This window comes from Haliotis cracherodii, unplaced genomic scaffold, assembly GCF_022045235.1.
Source record: "Haliotis cracherodii isolate W230 unplaced genomic scaffold, xgHalCrac1.p SCAF_8, whole genome shotgun sequence".
Classification (NCBI taxonomy): domain Eukaryota; kingdom Metazoa; phylum Mollusca; class Gastropoda; order Lepetellida; family Haliotidae; genus Haliotis; species Haliotis cracherodii.
In genome coordinates, this window is record NW_027266341.1 from 16068731 (window position 1) to 16092494 (window position 23764).

Genomic DNA, 23764 nt, shown 5'->3' on the forward strand with positions numbered 1-23764 from the left:
TTTCATTTTCCCCCAAATTTAATTTTCGAGAAGAAGAGTTGACAAAGCGGCCTGTTCATTAGCTAGGCAGGTGAACCCTTTTGTGAAAAACGTTCCTTTGCTGGAAATCATCAATTGTTAATTGTATTGTGAGTGTAATGTGTGACTGGTAATAAACCTTCTAATTATTAATACGTGACTTGTACGTTATTATATATTGAACCAAGGCGACGAGGTGCATGATTTTTTATCAAAATTATCAGGGAACTCTCATATAATGTTGTAATTTCCGACTGTTGGGGCTCATATAAATACTACCATTTATTACCGATGCGAATACTACTAACTAAAACAATCGATTTGGCAATTAACTCAAAATGACTAACACTTTACTTTGAAAATCTATTCCACGCATCACTGAAACCACATGTTTACCGTTATTCGATCTGACGCAGAGAAGGCCATGGTATCAGTTACTAATTAGGTGAGTGAGTGAGTTGAGTTTAAACATCTCTGGGCAGTATTTCAGTTTATTACGGCGTGAGCGCCTAACGTGAGAGGAAAGCTCACAGAAACACAAATCGAAGGCGTCATAATAGTCTGTCATACAGACCCTGTATATATGTACCCAAATATATCCAATACAGCCCATGCAAGTCTATAATATTTGGCAAGTCTAGATTACTGCAGTATCAGGAAGAAAGTATCTGGGCTCCTTTTTATCATTTTTTAAAACTATAATTTAACAACTTTTTTTTACTGTAAAATATGTTCATTTCAGAGACTAGATGTTAGTCTAGCGTCATAACTGAAGTAAAATCGACGATCACGGTAAGCATGGTGCAAACATACCAAGACCCTAATCGGGGTAAATATTGGATTCGAACCACGACGCACGTATTCCGGAATGAAATAAGCTGTCCTCAGATTCGCTGGACATATTGGATGTCCTGAAAAGATATGTTGCGATAAAGTGCAATTACTCGATTCTGATTGTTCAACAGTTCTGGACCGAACAGACCGCCTCCGTCCCAACACACACACACACACACACACACACACACACACACACACACACACACCCTAGGACCCTGCCCCTAGTGTATCAAATGATGGGTCTCTTGTACCCTGAACTATGTTAGTTTAAGCACTACTTATAGTGTTCTGACACACCACATTGCTATTATCCATCAATTAACAGTTGATGAAGTGATAATGATCAACTGTACCGTTGTTTTGTCAGATTCTCGCAGGTGCTTTTCTCGACCCCCCTGAAAGAAGGGGTCATTATCGTTAACTAATGAACAGTAGGCGCCTTTCATCTTCCTCCAACATCAGAAATGTACCTGTCCAAATACAACAACTGTTTCAGCTTTCAGTGGTGTTGTCAATAACGGAAAAACACTAACTACTACATCATCTACTGCTGCTACGACTACAACGTCTAGAGATCTCTCATGCTGATGTCAGTCAAAACACAACAGGATGTATTTGATACGAACATTACATCAAGTATTAACATTAGTACGTTCTTGTAACAGAAGAGTAACTCTTAATATCATAAATATACGACTACTATTTCAATCTTTGACATAAATAATCTACTACTGCCACTATGACGACGATCACCACCTACACACCATGACTACTACTACTACTACTACTACTACTACTACTACTACTACTACTACTACTACCATCACTACAACTATTTTGGCTACTTCTAGATCTAAAACATTTAGATAAATATTTGATCATTACTTCTACAACTACAACAACAACAACTACTACTACTACTACTACTACTACTACTACTACTACTACTACTGCTGCTGCTGCTGCTGCAACAACGACAACAACTACTACTATTACAGCAACTACTGCAACAACTACTACTACCAATGCTGCAACTTCTTCCACCATACATCACCATATAGCTAAAATAATGCCGACGTGAGTTTAACTAATTCACTCGCGCTTCCACTGCAACAACTGCTACGTCTACTACCGCCAACTCTACTGCATGGTCTACAGCCTGGTGTCAATACTGCGTCTGTGATACAGTTAACTCGCCAGGATTGAAGTATTTTCCAAATCAGCAAAAAACTCAATCTTTTTACTACTACTACTACTACTACTACTACTACTACTACTACTACTACTACTACTACGACTACTACTACTACGACTACTACTGTCAGCACTGGTTCACCTCAAGTAACTAGCGTTGCTCCTCCAACAGTATTAGTACAGCCCTATGATTACAGTTAATCTGGCAGCCAGTATAAATCACAGCCGGGACTGTCAGAAGGATGCCGCCAGACAGGACTCGTGACGTCACTGCACGCGGAGGAAAGGCCAATGTCCTGCATTGAGTGCCATCAATTCTCATCTCTATCAACAGGTGCTCGTTTGGGTCAGGGTATGTGACCATTGTAGTATCATCGACATACGGGTCACGCTTCTTGGTCAGTTTGGACACCGGAGGTCAAGGGTCAAATTAAACGAAGTCACCTGATTCCAATATGGCTCTCTGCTTTTATACGGGAGATGTTTGATGGCGGTGCGAGCTGAGCCAGCGGAACAGGTGTCTTGGCGTCAGTTCAAAGGTTGTGAAATACCACCTGTCCACCTGTTTGGTCGGTCCAAGGGGTCGGATGGATGGGAGGGGTGTTTTTTGTGGTTAGGATGAGACTATACGCTTGTTGGGGGGGGGGGGGGGGGGGGGGGGGGGGGGGGGGGTAAGGGGCCGATTCTATTATGCTTGAAAATAAATGTGTGGCAAAGAGTTTGGAATTGAGAAGTTGGAAGGCGTGTGTGAAGGGGTAGGGGTAGAGTCGCTGCGAGCTATGTTCTTGTGGGTACGGGAGGCCTATGGTAGGCCAATGGAAGGCCTATGGAAGGCCTATGATGATCGGAGAGATGGCGTCAATCTCCGGGGATAAGACTAAGAATTTTCGACAGCAATATTAACTTGCACACACCCCCCCCCTCCTCCCTCTCCCACAGTCCCCCCTCTCCCTTCTTCGGATAGGAAGATCATTTGTAGGTGGTGAGGGTGATGCCACTGGCTATCGGTAATTGACCGTAATTGGTAACGTGTAGTAGCTGCAGAAGTAGCTGACCGTTGTCCAGGTCGTCCCCCTCGGGGGTCTAATGAAGTAAACAAATATGTAATGAAGTAATGGAAGGTGGGCTTTATAGAGGTTGAGGGGAACGACACTGGTGAGGCCAGCCATCATTTATTGGAGCAAGCTTGAAAGAAGCACAGGGGTGAAATTAGAAACTGATCAGGTTATATACTGTTACCTAATATCGCCTATTCTCCAGATGCCATCATCATCATCATCATCATCATCATCATCATCATCATCACCATCATTTCATCATCATCATCATCATCATCATCATCATCATCATCATCATCATCGTCATCATCGTCATCACCGCCATCATCGCCATCATAATAAAAAGATTAAGATATATACATGCACCAAAGAGGGTTTGGTGATCCTGGCATAGTCAGGTTAGGCACATCATCAGTTCGGGGCCCTTGTCCCCTCTACACGCAGCCCAGACAGCGAATGGGACTTCTCCCAGGAAGCAAACCCACCCAGAACTTTTCGGAGAATGTGAAGACTCCCCAACACTGCAGCCTTCGGTCACCAGATCGTCAGATGGGCTGTATTCCTGGCAGCAAACCCGGGTACTCTCCCAATGTCAGTCAACAGATTGAGAGGTACCAAACCTAAGGTACCGAGAACAATGGGGAGTCGGAGAACTTGGTAATTGGGATTCAAGCGTGACGTTTCGAAAAAGATGTCCGCAAATTTGCCATGTTTTTCTTCAATCTTGTCAATCACATTAGTGTCAAAGTGGACAGAAAATTTAATAAAGTGAATGATTTAATTGGATCTATCAAAACGGACAAGGTCAGGGTTGGTTGCTCGGATAAGTCTGAGGTCTTATACGGGCCTAATCCAAAGGATTTTGTATTTTTTTCTTATTTTCCATAACGCCCCTACATATTCTGGATCGTACCATGGATGTGTCAAAACCTAAAGCACGACGAAGACGGTAATAAAATGATCGAGCCACCCCATCATGTCGCTTAAGATACTGTGTTAAATTTGTGCCAAAGCTGGGCATCCACTGACAATGTGTTGGACAGTGTCATTAAATTCATAATCTACATTTCATATTTACATTTTGATGCAACATCACATATTGACGGTTACGAGTGGGAAGTGACTCATCCTGAGCAGCAAACAGAAAGCCTTTTCAGGCCAGCCGACTTCATCCAAGCGAAGGACTCTGCAGGGTTGCTGAACTTCTCAACACACTGCACTAAACTTGATTGTTGTTAAAATAGTAGTGGTATTAGTAGTATTAGTATTATTACGATGCGAAGATTTGATAGTTGGTGCGGATTGTCTCATGAAGACATGTTGCATTTTCCCGCAACTTGGCAAAGAAGGCACAAGTTCTCGGAGTCAGTTCCCGCTGAACACAAGTCCAACCCACTGCAGTCATGCCTGACGAGCTGATCTTCGCAGAGTAATGGGGTGGCGCCTGTAATGAAGACCACCTTGGCGGTGTGATATTGGCCCTGGGGCTATTGAGTGCCATCTTTATGAATGCCTATTTGCTCTGAGACAAGTATTCCTCGGTGATGGTGGACTCCCAGCTAAGCAGCAACACGTGGTTGTATTTGAGAAAATTAACTGCAAATGTTCTTGTTTGGTGAGCATAGTGAAATGAAAGCACGGGATTCAACAAGTGCTCGTGAGTGTTTATTTACGCATTACAGCCACTGTCATACTGGCCTCTTGGCCCCTTAACCTTCCGCTGACCCTTAAGGTCACGCCACAATCTTCCGACATATGGCGTGGGGCGCCACCTGTCGTCGGCTTCTTGCAATTCACTGACGATGCATGTGAATAACAATGAATAATTGGTTCGTTTATGGAACTGATGTTGGATTACAAGATTTTTTTATTTCCGGATTTATGATCTGAACAAAGGCTAAATTAAGCTGACTGGATTTAGTGCGGAAACACAGGTGTTAATGAAGACAACTGATGGCGAACGAGCATTAGCTCCAAAAGAACATCGATCATGAAGAATTTGGACAATTGAGGGAGAAGTCTCATTAGTTGAAAATGACACTCTCTGATAATGACGGAACAGTAGAAGCCGACTGCTTCAGGAATCATAGCTTCACTTTAACACACTTCATTGCTTGACAAATATGGCGAGAGAAGGTGTCGCTGAAGTCATCAATGAGTTCACTGAAGCGCGCAGTGTGAGTATGCCTGCAGGTGTGTTGTAAGCATCTTACACGCGTGGCTGCACCTTGAGGTGTTACAAGGTAAACAGTTCTGGGAAGTCAGTATGCCTGTATGCTTGAACCACCCTCACAGACAGACAAACAATAGTTTATTAGTGTCTCACTTCTGTACATACATAAAACCACGGACTTGTATATATAGGTCCGTGATAAAACAACTTTGTACAAATTGACCTTGATAGAATGTACAGAACCATTCAATAGAATTATCAGAGACAAATTATCATAAAACTCACACAGATGTGCTATAAAGATGATGTAGTAAAACTTTATCCATATAAAATATGCTTTCTACGATTAAGAATTAAAAAGAAAATTTTGGTATGTATAAAACACACACTGGCAACAGTGAATATAAAACAAAGTTTGTCGATATCAGGTTGATCTGAAAGATTATGAGATTTAGCAATACATTCATTAAAAAGAGTTGATATCGTCATATGATACGCAGTGAAACAAAATATGGACCTCTTCTTTTCTGTTATGGACATTATGGACATGTTATGGACCAACTATCAGCCCTGTGTATCCCCTAGTGGTCTTATCGTGGATAATGATATAAATTAGAAGAATTAATATTTTGTGAGGATGCTATTACCTTTCACCTTATAATCCCTGTTTTTCTATTATATTTCATAAAATTAAATCTGTGTATTATGGAAATAGGGATGCTATGGGGCCGTCTGAAGTTGTCCTAATAGTGGTAGTGGTCACGATGTGTTGTTGTCCAGACAATATTATTCGACACTAAACGCTGTTGATCAGATAGCGGTATTCGTAACACATGTCCCCATAGAGGTATTTGTCATTTCAAGCTTTACCCAGATGGAGAATTTCATCCTTTTAGTTGTTAGGTAGATTTCCAATTTCTTTTCGAACGTGAAGGAGGAACTTCTGTCAAGCGTTATGCAAATAGCGATGACGCCATGGAAGACTTTTTATATGACCAGGAGCGAAGCTGTACATAGACGCACAGCTCTGTACATCATTGCTAAGGGTCAGAAGTTTTCACCCACCCTTATCTCAGGCAGTTGTGATGTTCATAACCTATTGCATTTGTCGAGTAGTGTTATGTATCACTTCTGAATTTTTGCCTTGGAGATACCAGACCGCCTCCGAGGTCTAGTGGTAGAGCGTCCGCCCGAAGAGCGGAAGGTCCGGGGTTCGATCCCCGGCGGCGTCATACCAAAAGACGTTAAAAGATGGTACTTGTTGTTACCCTGTCTGGCGCTCGGCATTAAGGGGCTATAACAAGGACTGGTCGGCTCGGAGTCAGTATACTGTGCATGAGTGGGGTATTGATGTTAAACTGCGGCATGGTATCTCAGTGGGCTAGCACTATAAATCTCCATCAGCCCGGTCTAGTACAAGAAGCCACACACACACACACACACACAAACACACACACACACGTGCATGCACGTCGCTATATAAGTGCAATAATCTTGGACGCGACGTGAAAACCAATTTCACCTCACCTCATCCTGGAGATACCAGAACCCGTTCGCTTTTCTTTAGTTGCCGGAGTATACTAAACCGAGTGTAACTGCACATTGATCTTACACAATTACAAAGATTACCGAAATGAAAGCAAGTCAGGACACAGGGGAATGTTCTTCTTCCTTACATCAATATTTAAATAGAACGCAAACAATGAAGATAAAAAATGCAATAAATTTACGTGAAGGTCTAAAAAACAATTAGAGTGAACAATTGTTGTTATTGAATCCCAGGTAGTTTAACTCTGAAGTAGCAATATATGTACGACGTAAAATTATTAAAGTGAAAGAGATGTTCTTTTCAAACAGCAGACGTATCGTGTTCCGGAGTGGTTTGAAACATGTGGCATATACAGTCTCCCGTAACAGTTCGTTGTTTTTGTGACCCCGCCCCAGGTCAATTAATGAGAGAGTGAGTATGGTTTTACGCCGCCTTTAGCAATATTCAAGCAAAATCATGGCGGTGGACACCAGAAATGGGCTTCACACATTGTACCCATGTCGGGAATCCAACCCAGGCTTTCGGCATGACGAGCGAACGCTTAAGCCACTAGGCTACCCTGGCCATTTGATCCCGTTAGTTGCCTCTTAATTACGACAAGCAAGGGTTGCTGAAGACCGGATCTAACCGGATCTTCATTGGGGTTTTGTGTCCTTAGGCCGTATCAGGTCAGGGGTTCCGAATAATGGGTCGCTTGATTATGATTCTGGGTTTGTCAGCGCAAATGCGTGCTCTAGGGCTTCACCAAGTGGCAAAGGTCAACGACCTACATCAGACTGGGTATCATCTATTTTTCCGTGATACTGATAAATGGTTGTCTTGATCTATTTCGAGATTAAAATGTTACCTGTACAGATTGGTGCATTAGTTTATCAGATTGAAGGGTCGATAGATAACCATGCTGTGTTTTCAAACTACCTGAACATTTATCCACGCTTAATGGGATTTGGAACCTAACACGCAATGTGACGCAACGATGTGACGTCAAAGTCAGATATAGAAAAGCGTCTACTTTTAAGCTCTCTTTTGTCCCTAAACTCGTAATACCCGGTTTTGGTAGATGTCTTTCGCATTTCCTGCCCCAAATGTAATGCCGGACGTACTTTGAAGATTGCAGTAAGGCTACCCTGCATTGTCAGACAATGAGAGACATACTTAAAATACCTACAAAAGAAGAAAAATAATTGAATGCACATGCTCAATAAACGGCCCGAGTACAATACACCTTATCTTACAGGAAGAGGTGATTTGCTTCTAATCGTTAGTACTTTACAAAGGAATTTATATGAACATTTAATAATATGGATATTGTCGGATGACAAGTCTTAAAAAGGTTTCAGTTGTTACTGGCTTGAAAAGATTGGCGAAACATTCTTTTCTCGCATTGTGTAACCTATATAATAATACATATAATACATATGCGTGGTTGGAATGCTTGCAGGGTGTGTGTGGGGGGGGAGGGGGGAGGGGGGGGGGGGTTACACATGTGGCTCAGTCATCTAAGGCGCCGTAATTCGCTGTGCAGAGTTGGTTGCGTCCCTTGGGCAGGCAAGAAACCTGTGATTGTCTGTTCGACTCCCGTTTCGTGGTTTGTCAGCACCATACCCGTACTCGTTGGTTTCACGTGGCCCTGTCTGCGGGCTTTCCTCCCACATTATACTGACACGCCATGTGGCGTTAAACCCACATCAATCAGTATAGACAATGTTTGAATTTTTTTAAATATATAATAGTTTCCGCAGTCACGTGGCCGTCAAAAGGTTGTTGGTATGATTTGAAACCTCTGATTGACCAATCAGAATCCAGTGATTTCCAAATTCATGAGCATTATTGTATCATTTTTAATCCATTATTATCAGATAAAAATAAATTATTCGGGTTAAAACATTACTTGTCCACAGTAAATATGATCAGGTTAATAAATTACTTACCTAAATTACTTGTCCAGATTAAAATATATCATGCCCAGATTAAAGCATTATTTGTCCAGATTACAATCATATCATTAAATTATCTTGAACTCTACTTACACGTGTGTCTTAAACTCTACTTTCCCGTGTGTCTTTAACTCTACTTACCCATGTGTCTTTACTCTTTAACTCTACTTACATGTGTCTTTAACTTTACTTTCCCCTGTCTCTTAAACTCTACTTTCCCGTGTCTCTTTAACTTCATTTTCCCGTCTCTTTAACTCTACTTACCTGTGTGTCTTTTACTCTATCTACCTGTGTGTCGTTAACTCTACTTTCCCGTGTGTCGTTCACTCCACTTACCCGTGTGTCTTTAACTCTACTTAGCTATGTGTCTTTAACTCTGCTTACCTGTGTGTCTTTAACTCTACTTAACCTTGTGTCTTTAACTCTAGTTACCTGTGTGTCTTTAACTCTGTTTACCTGTGTGTATTTAACTCTACTTACCCTTGTGTCATTAACTCTAGTAACCTGTGTGTCTTTAACTCTACTTACCCGTGCGTCTTTAACTCTACTTACCTGTGTGTCTTTAACTCTACTTACCTGTGTGTCTTTAACTCTACTTACCCATGTGTCTTTAACTCTACTTTCCCGTGTGTCTTTAACTCTACTTACCTGTGTGTCTTTAACTCTACTTACCCATGTGTCTTAAACTCTACTTACCCATGTGTCTTTAACTCTAATTTCCCGTGTGTCTTTAACTCTACTTACCTGTGTGTCTCTAACTCTACTTACCCATGTGTCTTAAACTCTACTTACCTGTGTGTCTTAAACATTACTTACCCATGTGTCTTTAACTCTACTAACCTGTGTGTCTTTAACTCTACTTACCCGTGTGTCTTTAACTCTACTTACTCGTATGTCTTTAACTCTACTTTCCCATGTGTCTTTAACTCTACTATCCCGAGTGTGTTTAACGCTACTTTCCAGTTTGACTTAACTCCAGTTACCAGTGTGTCTTTAACTCTACTTACCCGTGTGTCTTTAACTCTTTACTTACCTGGGTGACTTTAACTCTACTTACCCATGTGTCTTTAACACTACTTTCCGCCAGCATTAACCACATATAACTACAATGCTGAAAAAGCTGCATTAACCACAAACTCACTCACTCTCATACCGATAAGCTTATAACATTTCTGTTCTTATCCAACAATAAGCTTGTGATCAATGGATTGCTGATAGTCTCATAAAGGACCTTGCTTATCATTCATATCCAAAGGCAGCCTTAAACCGATCAATCTGGCGACTTAGCGAGTTATTCAGTCCTTTAATCGTGTACCTTATCGGCTGTTGTAATATGTTACATGGCAATTGACATTTAGCGTATAAACACGATAACGTTGATTGTCTTGAGCAGACTGGCTATCGGTTTGATTTATGCCGAGGACTTTCCTGTTTATTTTGAGCACATATCAAATGAGATTGTCAGCAGTAGCATAATGAACTGTCTGGTGTTTACCAGTAAATATGTTGTTATCTTAATATAACCACTATGGATCAAACACATAAACTGATTCCTCATCATCAACTTTCAAAATAACAGTCAGTAAATGCAACCGAGAATGTCGTGAAATAGAAGAAAATTGTAAATCCAGCGATACTTGATCTAAATGGCCAGTGAAATTAAACGCGTAGACAAGAAAGTCTAGGAACAGATTCATAGCGAAAATAGCTTAATTTGTAATATGAAATCGGTGGGGAAAATAGAAAAGCCACAACGATACGCGGCGTCATATAGAATATTACAAAACGACACTTCATATAATACAGCGAGGACAGAGCATACCTGTCTGCTTGGTCTTATCGTATGAACAATAACGAAATTAAGACACTCGTACATGAAGTCTGTTCAGCCCAGGGCACACGGTAAAAAAATCTGTTTATAAGGAATGGCAAAAAATGTATTGAAAATGATTTTTTTACTGATCGTTGACTGAATGCAACGTTTGTATATTGAGACAGAAAAATCAAATTTTCACTAGAGTGAAAACAAGAGTTTATGCAGGAACTACTTTCCCTGACAAACAAACAAACAAACAAACAAACAAACAAATAACAAACAAACAAAACGGACAATTCCTGTTGGGATATTTGTATAGTTATACTTAAAGGGGCATTACTAAGAACGTATTCTACTGCAGTGTTCCCTAAGTGTTGCTCAATCGTTCATTCTATTACCATTAATTGTTCCCGTCCATCCGTAACGAAAAAAAACCCTAATTAATAAGTGTTATTTTAAGTTAAAATCGATTAACAAGTCACATTTCACGGTGGTGATCGTATTCTTGAAATAGAAGATAGGGGCGTAATTGTCGATAATGCAAGTATGCGTAGCACATTGCAGCTTCAGTCAAACATTTATATTGACAGTTAATGGGAGTGAACACTTTTAGTATTGCTATTTGTTCTCTCCATCAAACAATGACACCGACTTTGCCGTTACGTTTGGAATCTGTTCCATCAACATGATTGCTTGTATATCCAATGTGACTTGTTCACTCATGTGTAAAGACGCGTACAGTACAGCTGTGACATCACTCGCACAAGGTGTACTGGGGTGTACTGGGGACTGAAGTAACAACATTAGTACAATGTCAACGAAAACCATTGTGTGATTCCCTCGTGGCAAGCCCGGGTTAGAACTGGTCCACAGCCACCGATGCGTGTCGTACGAGTCGACGTAGTCTGTCATACAGACCCTGAAACAAATATATCAAATACATCCCATGCAAGTCTATAATTTTTTACAAGTCTAGATTACTGTAGTATCAGGAAATGAAGAACGTTTCTTGGCTCCTTTTTTATTATATTTCATAAGTATAATTAACAAGTTTGTTTTTTCTGTAAAATAGTTCATTTCAGAGACTAGAAGTAAGTCTAGAAGCGACGTAACGGTTCCGGTAGTCAGCCAAGGTATCATCGTTGCTCAGCCGTTAAACAGTCACAGGTCTCAATAACTGGTGAGTGAAGAATGTTCGCCGTTACTGGCTCTATTGTGGCCATCCCACTGAATTAATATTAGTGTTAGTTTGCTGCCAACGCCGAGATCTGTATTGTGATAAGTATATATCAGAAGCCTGTATGTAATCGAGCTTTGTTCAGGCAGACTAGTGATCGATAGTGTGAACACCTATTTATTTCCATGGGGCATGATGTATTTTACGTCCGTGTGGGGATCTTTACGGCCTCGACATCCCATTAGGTGCGAGGGAACGGGGGGACCACGTCATCAGTTGCAGTGAAGAGTTTCCACTTTAGGAGGTATCATGACCCTATAGTCATGGGTTCGAATCGTAGAATCCTCCTGTGCATGATCAATGGTTTGTTAGCACCATACCCATACGCTTTGTTTCATCAAAGTGGTAAAACCTACGACGTGCTTCAGTTTGGGCTTTATGACACAGGCAATGTTCTAACTGACATGTCGGCGTTTAAAGAGGCCTTAAACACAACTCACTCACTCACTCACTCACTCACTCAATGGCTGCAGCCAATAAGAGGGTAATAATGTAACGTGAACGTGTGTAAGGAACATATCTCCGGGGGTTATGTAGGTTCCCAATAACCTATGCAGACGTACGAGGCGTGTAACAGAGCTAAGTAGACAATCTTGGTAGCTTGGGTGATTGTGTGTAATCGTACCATCAAATTTGTTCTGATATTAAGGTCAAAGGCCATTGTGTTCCTATTTTGCTCGCATTGTGTTCATATTGTGTCACCCCGATTATGTTGATCCCGGTAAGACATTGGTTATCCACTTTGTCCAAATGGGGATTGGATGGTCAGAACATGTTATGTTATATTGCAGTGTAATTTATTGGTAAACAGTGCTTGTAACTGTATTACATGGCTTCGATTTAGATTCAGTAGAAGTTCATTGCATTGTATTTGGACAGTGATTAGTTGCCAGGAATGTAGTACTATTTAATGTAAGCAGTGGTGAGTAACTTATTATGTTTATATGCTCGAATTATCTGTAAACGTCCGGAACAGGATGGCTGGATGTTAAGCGTTATAGAAACATATGCTTTGTTATTATGCGTTTATTTATCGTGTTATATTTACTAAATCAAGCAAATAGTGCTAAAAACACCATGAGGTTTACGAGTATTTTTTTAAAGTAATCTTTGGACACCAAAAAATATATAAAATAATATTTCATTCCAGGACACCTGTAGCTGCAATACAAGGCATTCGACTGAAAAGAGAGAGAAATAGTTTTATTACGTGCCATACCTTACATAAGCGATGTGTATAAAACAACCGGTCATATAATTTAAATGTAACGCCCAGCTGTTAGACTTATCAAACACAATAAGACAATAAATACATACATATACATAATGTAAAATACATAATAATGTTCGCGAATAAAATAATTGCTTTCTTTTATACGTTAGACTTGTGAATTTTCTAACTTTAAAGTACATGCAAGTTTGTTTAAATCAATCAGATTTGCAAAAGAAGGATTGGAAAACAATAACTATAATGTGCTTGTCTTAACCCTCATAAAAGGGACATGATATTACAAAAATAATTCATCTTCAATAACTCTGCTATTAAACTACGCAAACGTTGTGGACCAATTCTATATCTGGTAGATGAGTTTTCAAAACGTTTGGTTTCTATGGCAATGGTAAAGAACCACATCTCAATAAAGCTGAAATACGACACGTGTAGCCACAATACACGGCATTCAACTGAAATAGTAGCACAGATGACGTAAACACCAAGGCTTCCACATGGATATAAAACTGCCAACATCATCAACGCCATCTACCTTTTTACAGCGGTGTCATCGTCCTCCAGTTCACGAGACAGACACTCGGTACAAAATATATCTACAGTGTCCACAAGGGCGCAACAAATTATCACATATGGTCCGGGGGTGACAGGTTGCGGTGTACGACCCCCAGAGCAATGACGCCAAAGCTAGGAATGTTCCCTGTGGAGATGTGAGAAATGTACGGTATGCTATTAACTGCTCGCCTACACAAGGGCGTTACTTTTATCATATGATTACATTCTTTGGTGGTAAAGGTGTGAATATGGCAATACACTGATAGTTAACCTTCACCTTCTAGTATCATAGACTTAGCTTATGAATAACGACTGATACTCACGGGCAAACGACCAGTTATTCAGGCCTCCAGTTTGCGGTTCAGCTTCTTGTTTATATTCATGATGTTTGTCTGTTTGTTTGTTGTTTAACGCCGCACTCGGCAATATTCAAGCTACATGACGGCGGTCTGTAAACAATCGAGTCTGGACCAGACAATCCAGTGACTGATGTCATGAGCATCAATCCACCCAATTGGTATCGATGACATGCATCAACCCAGTCAGCAAGCCTGACCACCCGATCCCGTTTGTTGCCACTTACGACAAGCATAGTCGCCTTTTACGGCAAGCATGGGTTGCTGAAGACCTATTCTACCCCGGATCCTAGGGTCCTCTACAAATGTACGAAGTTAGTTAGTCAGTGAGCGTTTATACCATTTTAAACAATATTCTAAAAATATCACAAAAGTGGGCGTCACAAAGTAATATTGAATCCATATGAGAAATAGAACCTGGACCTGAGGCGTGACGAGCAAACGCTTTATCCACTCGGCTCCCACTAAGTAACCAATAGTATGGCAGGCATAGTGTATTTAAAGTCTGTGTTGAGAGCCTGAATGTTGTTTTACGCCATTGTACACCAGTTATATCACGACAAACCAGTGGTTGATACTATGAGCAAAGGTCTACACCATCGGTATTCTATTATTATGTACGTCTTGTGCTTGTTGATCATATTTCGAGGCGTGTGTATTCCCACATGGATGTCTCCACCTCCCCTCCTCTCCCCCCCCCCCCCCCCCGCCAACCGCCCCCACTCAAATATCACATCTACTCCATGGCTTTCTCCCTCCACCGCCTGTGACCCCCCACGCCCCCCCGTCCCCACTCAAATATCTGCTATTATCTGCTACTTCATGGCTTTCTCACCCCACCCCCCCACACACTTCACATCCCGTCAATCCAATTCTCCGGACTCGTCTTCTATCACCACAAACTCCCGACATTATTCACGATGTCTTCCACTTCATATAAATACTGACTTACGGCGGTATACGATGTCTCATGAATATTCCACCACGTGAGGAAGTGTTTGTTTTTAGCTTTTCTTTGTTTTGTTTTGTTTGTTTTGTATTTATTGTTAGTTTTATGTTTCTGTTATTTTGACTTTTTTTCTTTCTTGTTGTTTTGTTTTTGTTTGTTTGGTGTTTGGTTTGTCTTTTTGTTTGTGTTTATATGTCTTGTGTTTATTTTTGTGTGTCTTTGTTGTTGAGAGAGATCAAAGCAGGCAGGTCTTTTTAGTAAATATTTATGATGACACAGATATGATAATACAGATTCTGTAACTTTTCATATGATTTATGCCAAAGAGTGGCCTTTGAAATGAAAAATAAATATGTGCATTATATTAGAAACGAATATATTAATTCACAAACTGTTATTCTCCCTATTTTTGCTTGTTACTTTTGTGACACTTTGGTGACAGTCACGTGCAGTGTTCATTCATGTGCTGACGTGTAGCGTCAGGCTGTGACGTCCGAATGAGTTTTCCGTCTGATCGAAAAGAGCTACAACGACTATCTGCCTCTCCTTCCGGTCGTTTATTCCACACTATTTTACAAGTGCAGGTGAGGTGAGGTGAGGTGAGGTGAGGTGAGGTGAGGTGAGGTGAAAGGGGTTTAACGTCATGTTCAAGATAATAGTGCATCCACGCGCGCACGTGTGTGTATATGCCAGGGTAACAAAACTACCATTTGTTAACGTATGACGTCCCCTGGGTGTCAAATAACAGACGTTCACCACTTCGGTTAAACCAACCAACAAGGGACACGGGTACGGTGATGGCAACCCAAGGATAATAATCAGGGCGAATATGAGATCCGGGTATTGCTAAGGCACACAACTCTGCATGGCGAAGTGCGACAGACCACTGGACCTATGCTCCCTTAAGATGGAGGAATTGATGAACACCAAAGGTGAAGTCCCGACGTCAATACAGTAGTTCAATATAACAAAATAAGTGGTTGACGAGGATGGACTCCGTATGTTACCTGGGGCATTAAGCTCCATCGTCCGCAGATGATATGGATCGGTGTTCATGCTATCAACCACGGGTTTGCCTGGTCCTGGATGCATTGTTTTTATACAGACAGCTTGGTTGTTCCTGGAGTATTACTTACTGGATGCGGCGTAAAAAAAGCCAATCACTCATTCGTCTTGGCTAAACTATAGCAAGCACATTTATAACTAGTAGTGTTTTGTTTAGAGCAACTGTGTTGCTGGTCTAAAGAAAGTATACATCCATGTTTTATGGTGGCTGACACCAAACAAACATGGTTATTCGATGGTGATGTATTTGATACCGGTATCTTAGTTGAGTTTTAAACCTTAACTTTGCAGTGTTTCGGCCGACAGTTTTCAGACGAAAAACGTTTTGATAACGTTTGTAATGTTTTGGTCAAATCCAATTTGCAATCGTAGAATTTTTGAAAAATTTGTAAATGCCTGTTGGCAGTAGTGAGTGCATGGTTTTTCGCGGTTCTTAGCAATATTCAAATAACATCATAGCAGCGGACACCAGGAATGAGCTTCAAATGTAGGAATCGAACCCGGACATGTGGGGAGGCGAACAAACGCTTTAACCATTAGGCTTCCCCATCGAGTCCCAGTTACCAGTGAATATCTACAGACAGGTGATGTTATGAATGTAAGGTTGGTGAATTGACGAAAAGGATAGCCAGCCGGGTGGTTCGATGGTTAGTTGGTCGGTTTGATTGCTTGGTTGTTTGGATGGGTTGATCAATTGGTTGATGATTGGGTGAACGAGCGAGTTATTCGGATGGGTTGATGTATGAACGGATTATTCGTGTGGATGAGTCGATGAATGAACGTATTATTCGGGTGTATGAGTCGTTGGATGATCGCGTTATTGGGGTGTTTGGGTGGATGAGTGAACGGATTATTCGGGTGTATGAGTCGATGAATGAACGTATTGTTCGGGTGGATGAGTCGATGAATGAACGTAGTATTCGGGTGGATGAGTCGATGTATGAACGTAATGTTCGGGTGGATGAGTCGATGAATGAACGTAGTATTCGGGTGGATGAGTTGATGAATGAACGTAATATTCGGGTGGATGAGTCGATGAATGAACGTGTTCTTCGGGTGGATGGGTCGATGAATGAACGTGTTATTCGGGTAGATAGGTCCATGAATGAACGTAGTATTCGGGTGGATGAGTCGTTGAATGTACGTATTATTCGGGTAGATAGGTTCATGAATGAACGTAGTATTCGGGTGGATGAGTCGTTAAATGAACGTGTTATTCGGGCGGATAAGTCGATGAATGAACGTATTTTTCGGGCGGATGAGTCCATGAATTAACGTATTATTCGGGTAGATAGGTCCACGAATGAACGTATTATTCGGGTGTATGAGTCGATGAATGAACGGGTTATTCGGGCGGATAAGTCGATGAATGAACGAATTTTTCGGGCGGATGAGTCCATGAATGAACGTACTATTCGGGTAGATAGGCCCATGAATGAACGTATTATTCGGGTGTATGAGTCGATGAATGAACGGGTTATTTGGGTGGATGAGTCCATGAATGAACGTACTATTCGGGTAGATGGGTCGATTAATAAGAATGCGTGTGGGTGGATTACACATCGGATGGTCCAATGAAAGACTAAATGGAATGCTAATATGTTGACATTCGCATAATCGTTACCTTAAAACAAACAGAAATGGCGCGTTTCCACCTGTCTCTGTGTGCGAGTAAAATCTACACACCCACGCTCACCGCAGCGTATCTCGTGTCGTCTTATTAAAGTCTTCGATCAGTGAACGACTCTGTACGCTGCGCCCGATTCCCTGCAGCAATACATAGCGCCAGGTTAATCCGCTGTTTGCACAGTAAGCACTTATGTACATTTCTTCTGAGATGTGTGAGAGAGCCAGATGACACACAGAAGGAAAGTCCTTAAGTAAATGCTGTGCCTGTGTGGGGTAGTGTGTGGGTGCAGAAACATCCCACGCGAATCAGGGCTGATTCTAATCTATTATACAAGCTTTGATGGACGGTAGTGTAATATTCAAATGGCTTCTCTTCCATGAACAACCATCATTCCATGTCCATCTGCAACTTTGACGACTTTACATTTTGACTTCACATGAATATTGCTTCAAGGCAGTGCAAATTTAACTTAATTTGTTAATTAATTATTTTTTTCAGGATTTGGTACTGAGGATCGTTTTTTACCAAACGAAAACGAACAGCTGTGTTAATTGAACGCGTTCACGCGATATATGTTATGTATGTAAATAACGCGTGGTCATTGATTTTTATTGTGTAAAATAATCCGGTTAATTGTTTTAGTTCCCAAGACGATGAAACATGAACTATTTAAACCGTTAGTGTAAGCTTGTGTTTTCCTTGCTTCTAATAGTAACTGTTTCCTTTTTTATTATCATCAGAATATTGTATTGGGATATAGAAGCACTTCAATGCGTTTGATGACGTTACTACATGTACGTGTTTGGCTATTCCTCTCTGTGGGATTAATGTGAAATGAGAATATAAGTTTTGGGGAAGTCTGTTTTGCGGTAAACCCTGTGAGTTACGACAGACGAATGGTTACATCCTCATCAAAGCCTGGAAGTTACGACAGAAGAATATCTACGACTGCCGCACATCGATGTTAAACCCCGGGAGTAACGGCTGCCGCACATCGATGTTAAACCCCGGGAGTAACGGCTGCCGCACATCGATGTTAAACCCTGGGAGTAACGACTGCTGTACATCGATGTTAAACCCGGGGATAACGACTGCCGACCATCGATGTTAAACCCCGGGAGTAACGACTGCCGCACATCGATGTTAAACCCTGTGAGTTACGACTTCTGTACGTAAATGTTAAACCTTGTGAGTTACGACTGCTGTTCGTAGATGTTAAACCCCGAGAGTAACGACTGCGGTACGTAGATGTTAAACGCTGTGAGTTACAACTGCTGTACGTAGATGTTAAACCCCGGGAGTAACGACTGCGGTACGTAGATGTTAAACACTGGGAGTTACGACTGCGGTACGTAAATGTTAAACCCTGTGAGTTACGACTGCTGTACGTAGATGTTAAACCCCGGGAGTAACGACTGCCGCACATCGATGTTAAACCCCGGGATAACGACTGCTGTACATCGATGTTAAACCCCGGGATAACGACTGCCGCACATCGATGTTAAACCCCGGGAGTAACGGCTGCCGCACATCGATGTTAAACCCCGGGAGTAACGACTGCTGTACATCGATGTTAAACCCCGGGATAACGACTGCCGCACATCGATGTAAAACCCCGGGATAACGACTGCCGCACATCGATGTAAAACCCCGGGATAACGACTGCTGTACATCGATGTTAAACCCCGGGAGTAACGACTGCTGTACATCGATGTTAAACCCCGGGAGTAACGACTGCCGCACATCGATGTTAAACCCCGGGATAACGACTGCTGTAAATCGATGTTAAACCCCGGGAGTAACGACTGCGGTACGTAGATGTTAAACGCTGTGAGTTACGACTGCTGTACGTAGATGTTAAACGCCGGGAGTAACGACTGCGGTACGTAGATGTTAAACCCCGGGATAACGACTGCTGTACGTAGATGTTAAACACTGGGAGTTACGACGACTGTACGTAGATGTTAAACCCCGGGAGTAACGACTGTGGTACGTAGATGTTAAACGCTGTGAGTTACGACTTCTGTACGTAGATGTTAAACCCCGGGAGTAACGACTGCGGTACGTAGATGTTAAACGCTGTGAGTTACAACTGCTGTACGTAGATGTTAAACCCCGGGAGTAACGACTGCGGTACGTAGATGTTAAACACTGGGAGTTACGACTGCGGTACGTAGATGTTAAACCCTGGGAGTTGCGACTGCTGTACGTAGATGTTAAACCCTGTGCGTTACGACTGCGGTACGTAGATGTTAAACCCTGTGAGTTACGACTATGGTACGTAGATGTTAAATCCTGTGAGATACGACTGCTGTACATAGATGTTTATCCTGTGAGTTACGACTGCGGTATATCGATGTTATACCCTGTTAGTTACGACTGCTGTACATAGATGTTTATCCTGTAAAATACGACTGCTGTATATCGATGTTATACCCTGTTAGTTACGACTGCTGTACATAGATGTTTATCCTTTGAGTTACGACTGCGGTATATCGATGTTATACCCTGTTAGTTACGACTGCTGTACATAGATGTTAAACCCTGTGAGTTACGACTGCTGTACGTAGATGGTAAACCCTGGGAGTTACGACTACAGTACGTAGATGTTAAACCTTAGCATTTTTGTTTTATATCTGTTTCAGTCACTGCTATACCATATCATATTTCCTCTCTCACAATCTTAAGGAAGGCTAAGATATCCTTTAGTAAACAGTTGAAATTATGTAATATGTGTTATTAATATCAGGTCCATTGTAGGGGTGGGTAAAAGATGGGACAACCTGTCGACAGGACTTCTGTCTTACGTCAAGTTGTCACTTACACTATTTATTTCGGCTAACACTGGCAGTTAACAGCAGCCTCAGTGGAAGTGTGACATGACAAAGACCCATTATATATTTCCATCTGTGATAATCAGACTGATGTAAAAACCGGACATGACCAGAGATGTGTTGTCCCTCGTTGGGCGTCGTACTATCTGTCACATCTGGGATGATACGCCCGTAATTGTTACATGACGCCATGAAATACTCACATCATTATGATACACGATGAAAATACTGACTGAAAAGAGAGGGTTTGGGTTTGGGTTTGGGTTTGGGTTGGATACAGCGTGCGTCCATCCGAGTAACTTACAGGTATTCGTGAAACCCACAAGCACGGGTGCTGACAAATGTAGAAGCATAATCGGTTGCGAAACGGGATTCGAACCCACAATGATAGGTTTCGATCGTGTCTAAGGGACGTAACTCTACACAGCTATTTGCTTCGTCTTGGACGACTGGGCCACCCGTGCCTGGTATTGCCTGTAGGCATTCTGAAATAAAGACAAATACACTTGTACGTTACATAATGCAGAGTAGCCTTTAATACAATCTTCAAAGTACACCCGACAATACATTTTGGGTTGGAAATGCGACGGAAATTAACCAAGACCGTGTATTACAAGTTTTAGGGACAAAAGAGAGCTTAAAGGTAGCTGCTTTCCTAAATCCGTCACATCGTTGCGTCACAATGCGTGTTAGGTTTCAAAGTCCATTTAGGGTGGATAAATGTTCAGGTAAACACAGTATGGTTATCTATGTACGCTTAATCGGATAAACTAATGCCCCAATCTGTACAGGTAACATTTTAATCGCGAAATAAATCAAAACCGCCTTCTGTCAGTTATATCGCGGCAGAATAGATGAAACCCAGACTGATGTAGGTCGTTGACCTTTGCCACTTTGGTGCTGACAGAACAAGAATAATTATTCAGGCGTTATAACCAGGCCGTACACTGTACGCGTACACTGACATTTAGTCATTGAAGAAAGCTCTTATTTAAAATTTCATATTTACCAAAATATAAAATAAAATTCAAATGGAGCCCAGAACAACCCTTAATTTCAATGAGGCAATCTAGACTTGAGAGTAGAGTTGGACCCTAGTCTGGAGTTATTTATCCTCTAGGGTCTTGAGACAGACTAATGCATGCGGTCAGCCAGACGTCTGCGACTTTAACCTAAGTCTACGTTGTCTGGACTACTCCTCCCACGAGGACAAGACTGTCAGTCGTCATTACACTACTGTTCAATGAGAAGTAAATATTGACTGTATTTAACTCGGTTAAAGATGTTTATTTCGGTAACCCATGCAACGCCAAGTTTCCTCGTTACATCATTTGACATAAACAACTTTTGGACACTATCATCAAACGGAAAGAGGGAGAGATTGGCGGAGGAGAGAATGCATTGTTGAATGAACGGTATAATATATATACATATATAATGTTGGACTGCCTTTGATAAAGGGGGCAGTCGGGTAGCCTAGTGGTTAAAGCGTTCGCTCGTCACGCCGAAGACCGGGGTTCGATTCCCGACATGGGTACAATGTGTGAAGCCCATTTCTGGTGTCCCCCGCCGTGATATTGCTGGAAAATTGCTAAAAGCGGCGTAAAACCATACTCACTCACTCACTAAAATAAAGCTTCAGTGTCCGAAACAACGTGATCTGCAGTGCAGTAGGTTTACATCAACAGGTATTTTATGAACAATATTTTAAAGTCTGTTAAACATAATATCACGTTGATTTTCACATGTATTTTAACATGTACACCGGGTATAATCTTTTATACCAATTCAATACAAATCATAATCATATCTGCACATGTATCTGAGTATTGTACGAGGGCCATTCAATATATAACCAGATTACCTATTTGCTACTCCTCCTCACTTCTTCTTTTTCCACATAACCACCATTGAGGTCTATGCACTTTGTCCAGCGACGTGTGAGAGCTAAAAGCCCGTTGTGATAGAAACCATGGGGTTGTTCGTGTAACCACCCCTCCACTGCTGTCGTGAGTTCATCATCGGACCGGAAATGACGTCCACGCAGTTCTTTCTTCAAGTTTGGGAAGAGAAAGTAGTCGCTTGGTGCCAGGTCTGGTGAGTAAGGTGGGTGAGGCAATACTTTGAACCCGTTCCGCTTCACTGCGGCAACCGCAAGTCGACAGGTGTGCACTCTGGCATTATCATGTTGGCGCAGCACACCTTTTGTGATCTTTCCACGACGTTTGGCAAGAATAGCAGCCCGCAAACGGTCCAGGAGATCGGAGTAGTACTCTCCAGTAATAGTCTGGCCACGTTGCAAGTAGTCAATGAGCAAGACCCCTTTGGTATCCCAAAAGACGGTTGCCATGATTTTGCCAGCAGATGGTTGAGTCTTAAACTTTTGGGGACGGGGTGAAGCAAAGCCAGTCCACTGCTTACTCTGTTCTTTGGTTTTTTGGTCATAGTGGTGTACCAAGGTTTCATCACCGGTAACAATTCTCTCCATAAAGTTGTCTGCATCCCGACTGCATTGCGTCAAAAGTGCCTGACACATTAACGCACGTACAGCCTTCTGATCATCACTCAGACATTTCGGGACCCATCGGGCAGACAGCTTCCTCATACCCAGACGATCATGCAAAATGGTATGGACACTTCCCTCTGAAATGTCCAAGGCCTTGGCCATTTCTGACACCTTCATTCGCCTGTCTTTGACAACCAGTTGTCTCACAGCTTCAATGGTTTGGTCATTGGTCACCTCTACAGTCCAGGCGTGGCTCATCTTCCAGGTTCACCCGACCCCTCTTAAATTCTGCAACCCAGAATTTGACCTGTGCATACGAAGGTGCACTGTCACCATAAACATCTGACAATTCATCATGTATCTCCTTTCCCAGTTTCCCTTTTAAGTAGGGGTATCTAATAACAGCCCTGTATTGAACCTTTGACGAAGATTTGGCAGAATCTACCCTTGCCATCTTTATAGATCACGTGTGTGACTTCAAATACAACTTTGTCTATGCACGTGACATACATTGGTGCACAGCACGTGACAAACATGCAACCGTTAAGATCTGATAAATAGCTTAGGCTGGTTATATATTGAATGGGCCTCGTACGTAAGATATTATATCTCCCTTTTCCATTTACGAAGTACGCGGGTGACTTGAGGTGGTGCTTTTGTAATGAAAGATCAAAGTGTTTTTATACATCACAATACAACACAATAGGTTTCTTTGTTATCTTAATCTGTACAAATTTGACGAAAACGTTCTACTAGTTGATGGACAGTTGAATGACCAACTTGAACCCCCGATTGGTACTTTTAGCTTTAGCTTTTAGCAAT

General features: G+C 41.8%; 1 protein-coding gene across 1 annotated transcript; it reads left to right on the forward strand.

Annotated features, from left to right (window-relative positions):
* Positions 1 to 16743: 16743 nt before the first annotated feature.
* LOC139450818 (uncharacterized) lies at positions 16744 to 17247 on the forward strand. Its single transcript, XM_071232655.1, has one exon. The coding sequence runs from the start codon at positions 16744 to 16746 to the stop codon at positions 17245 to 17247; it is 504 nt and encodes a 167-aa protein (XP_071088756.1).
* Positions 17248 to 23764: the final 6517 nt, after the last annotated feature.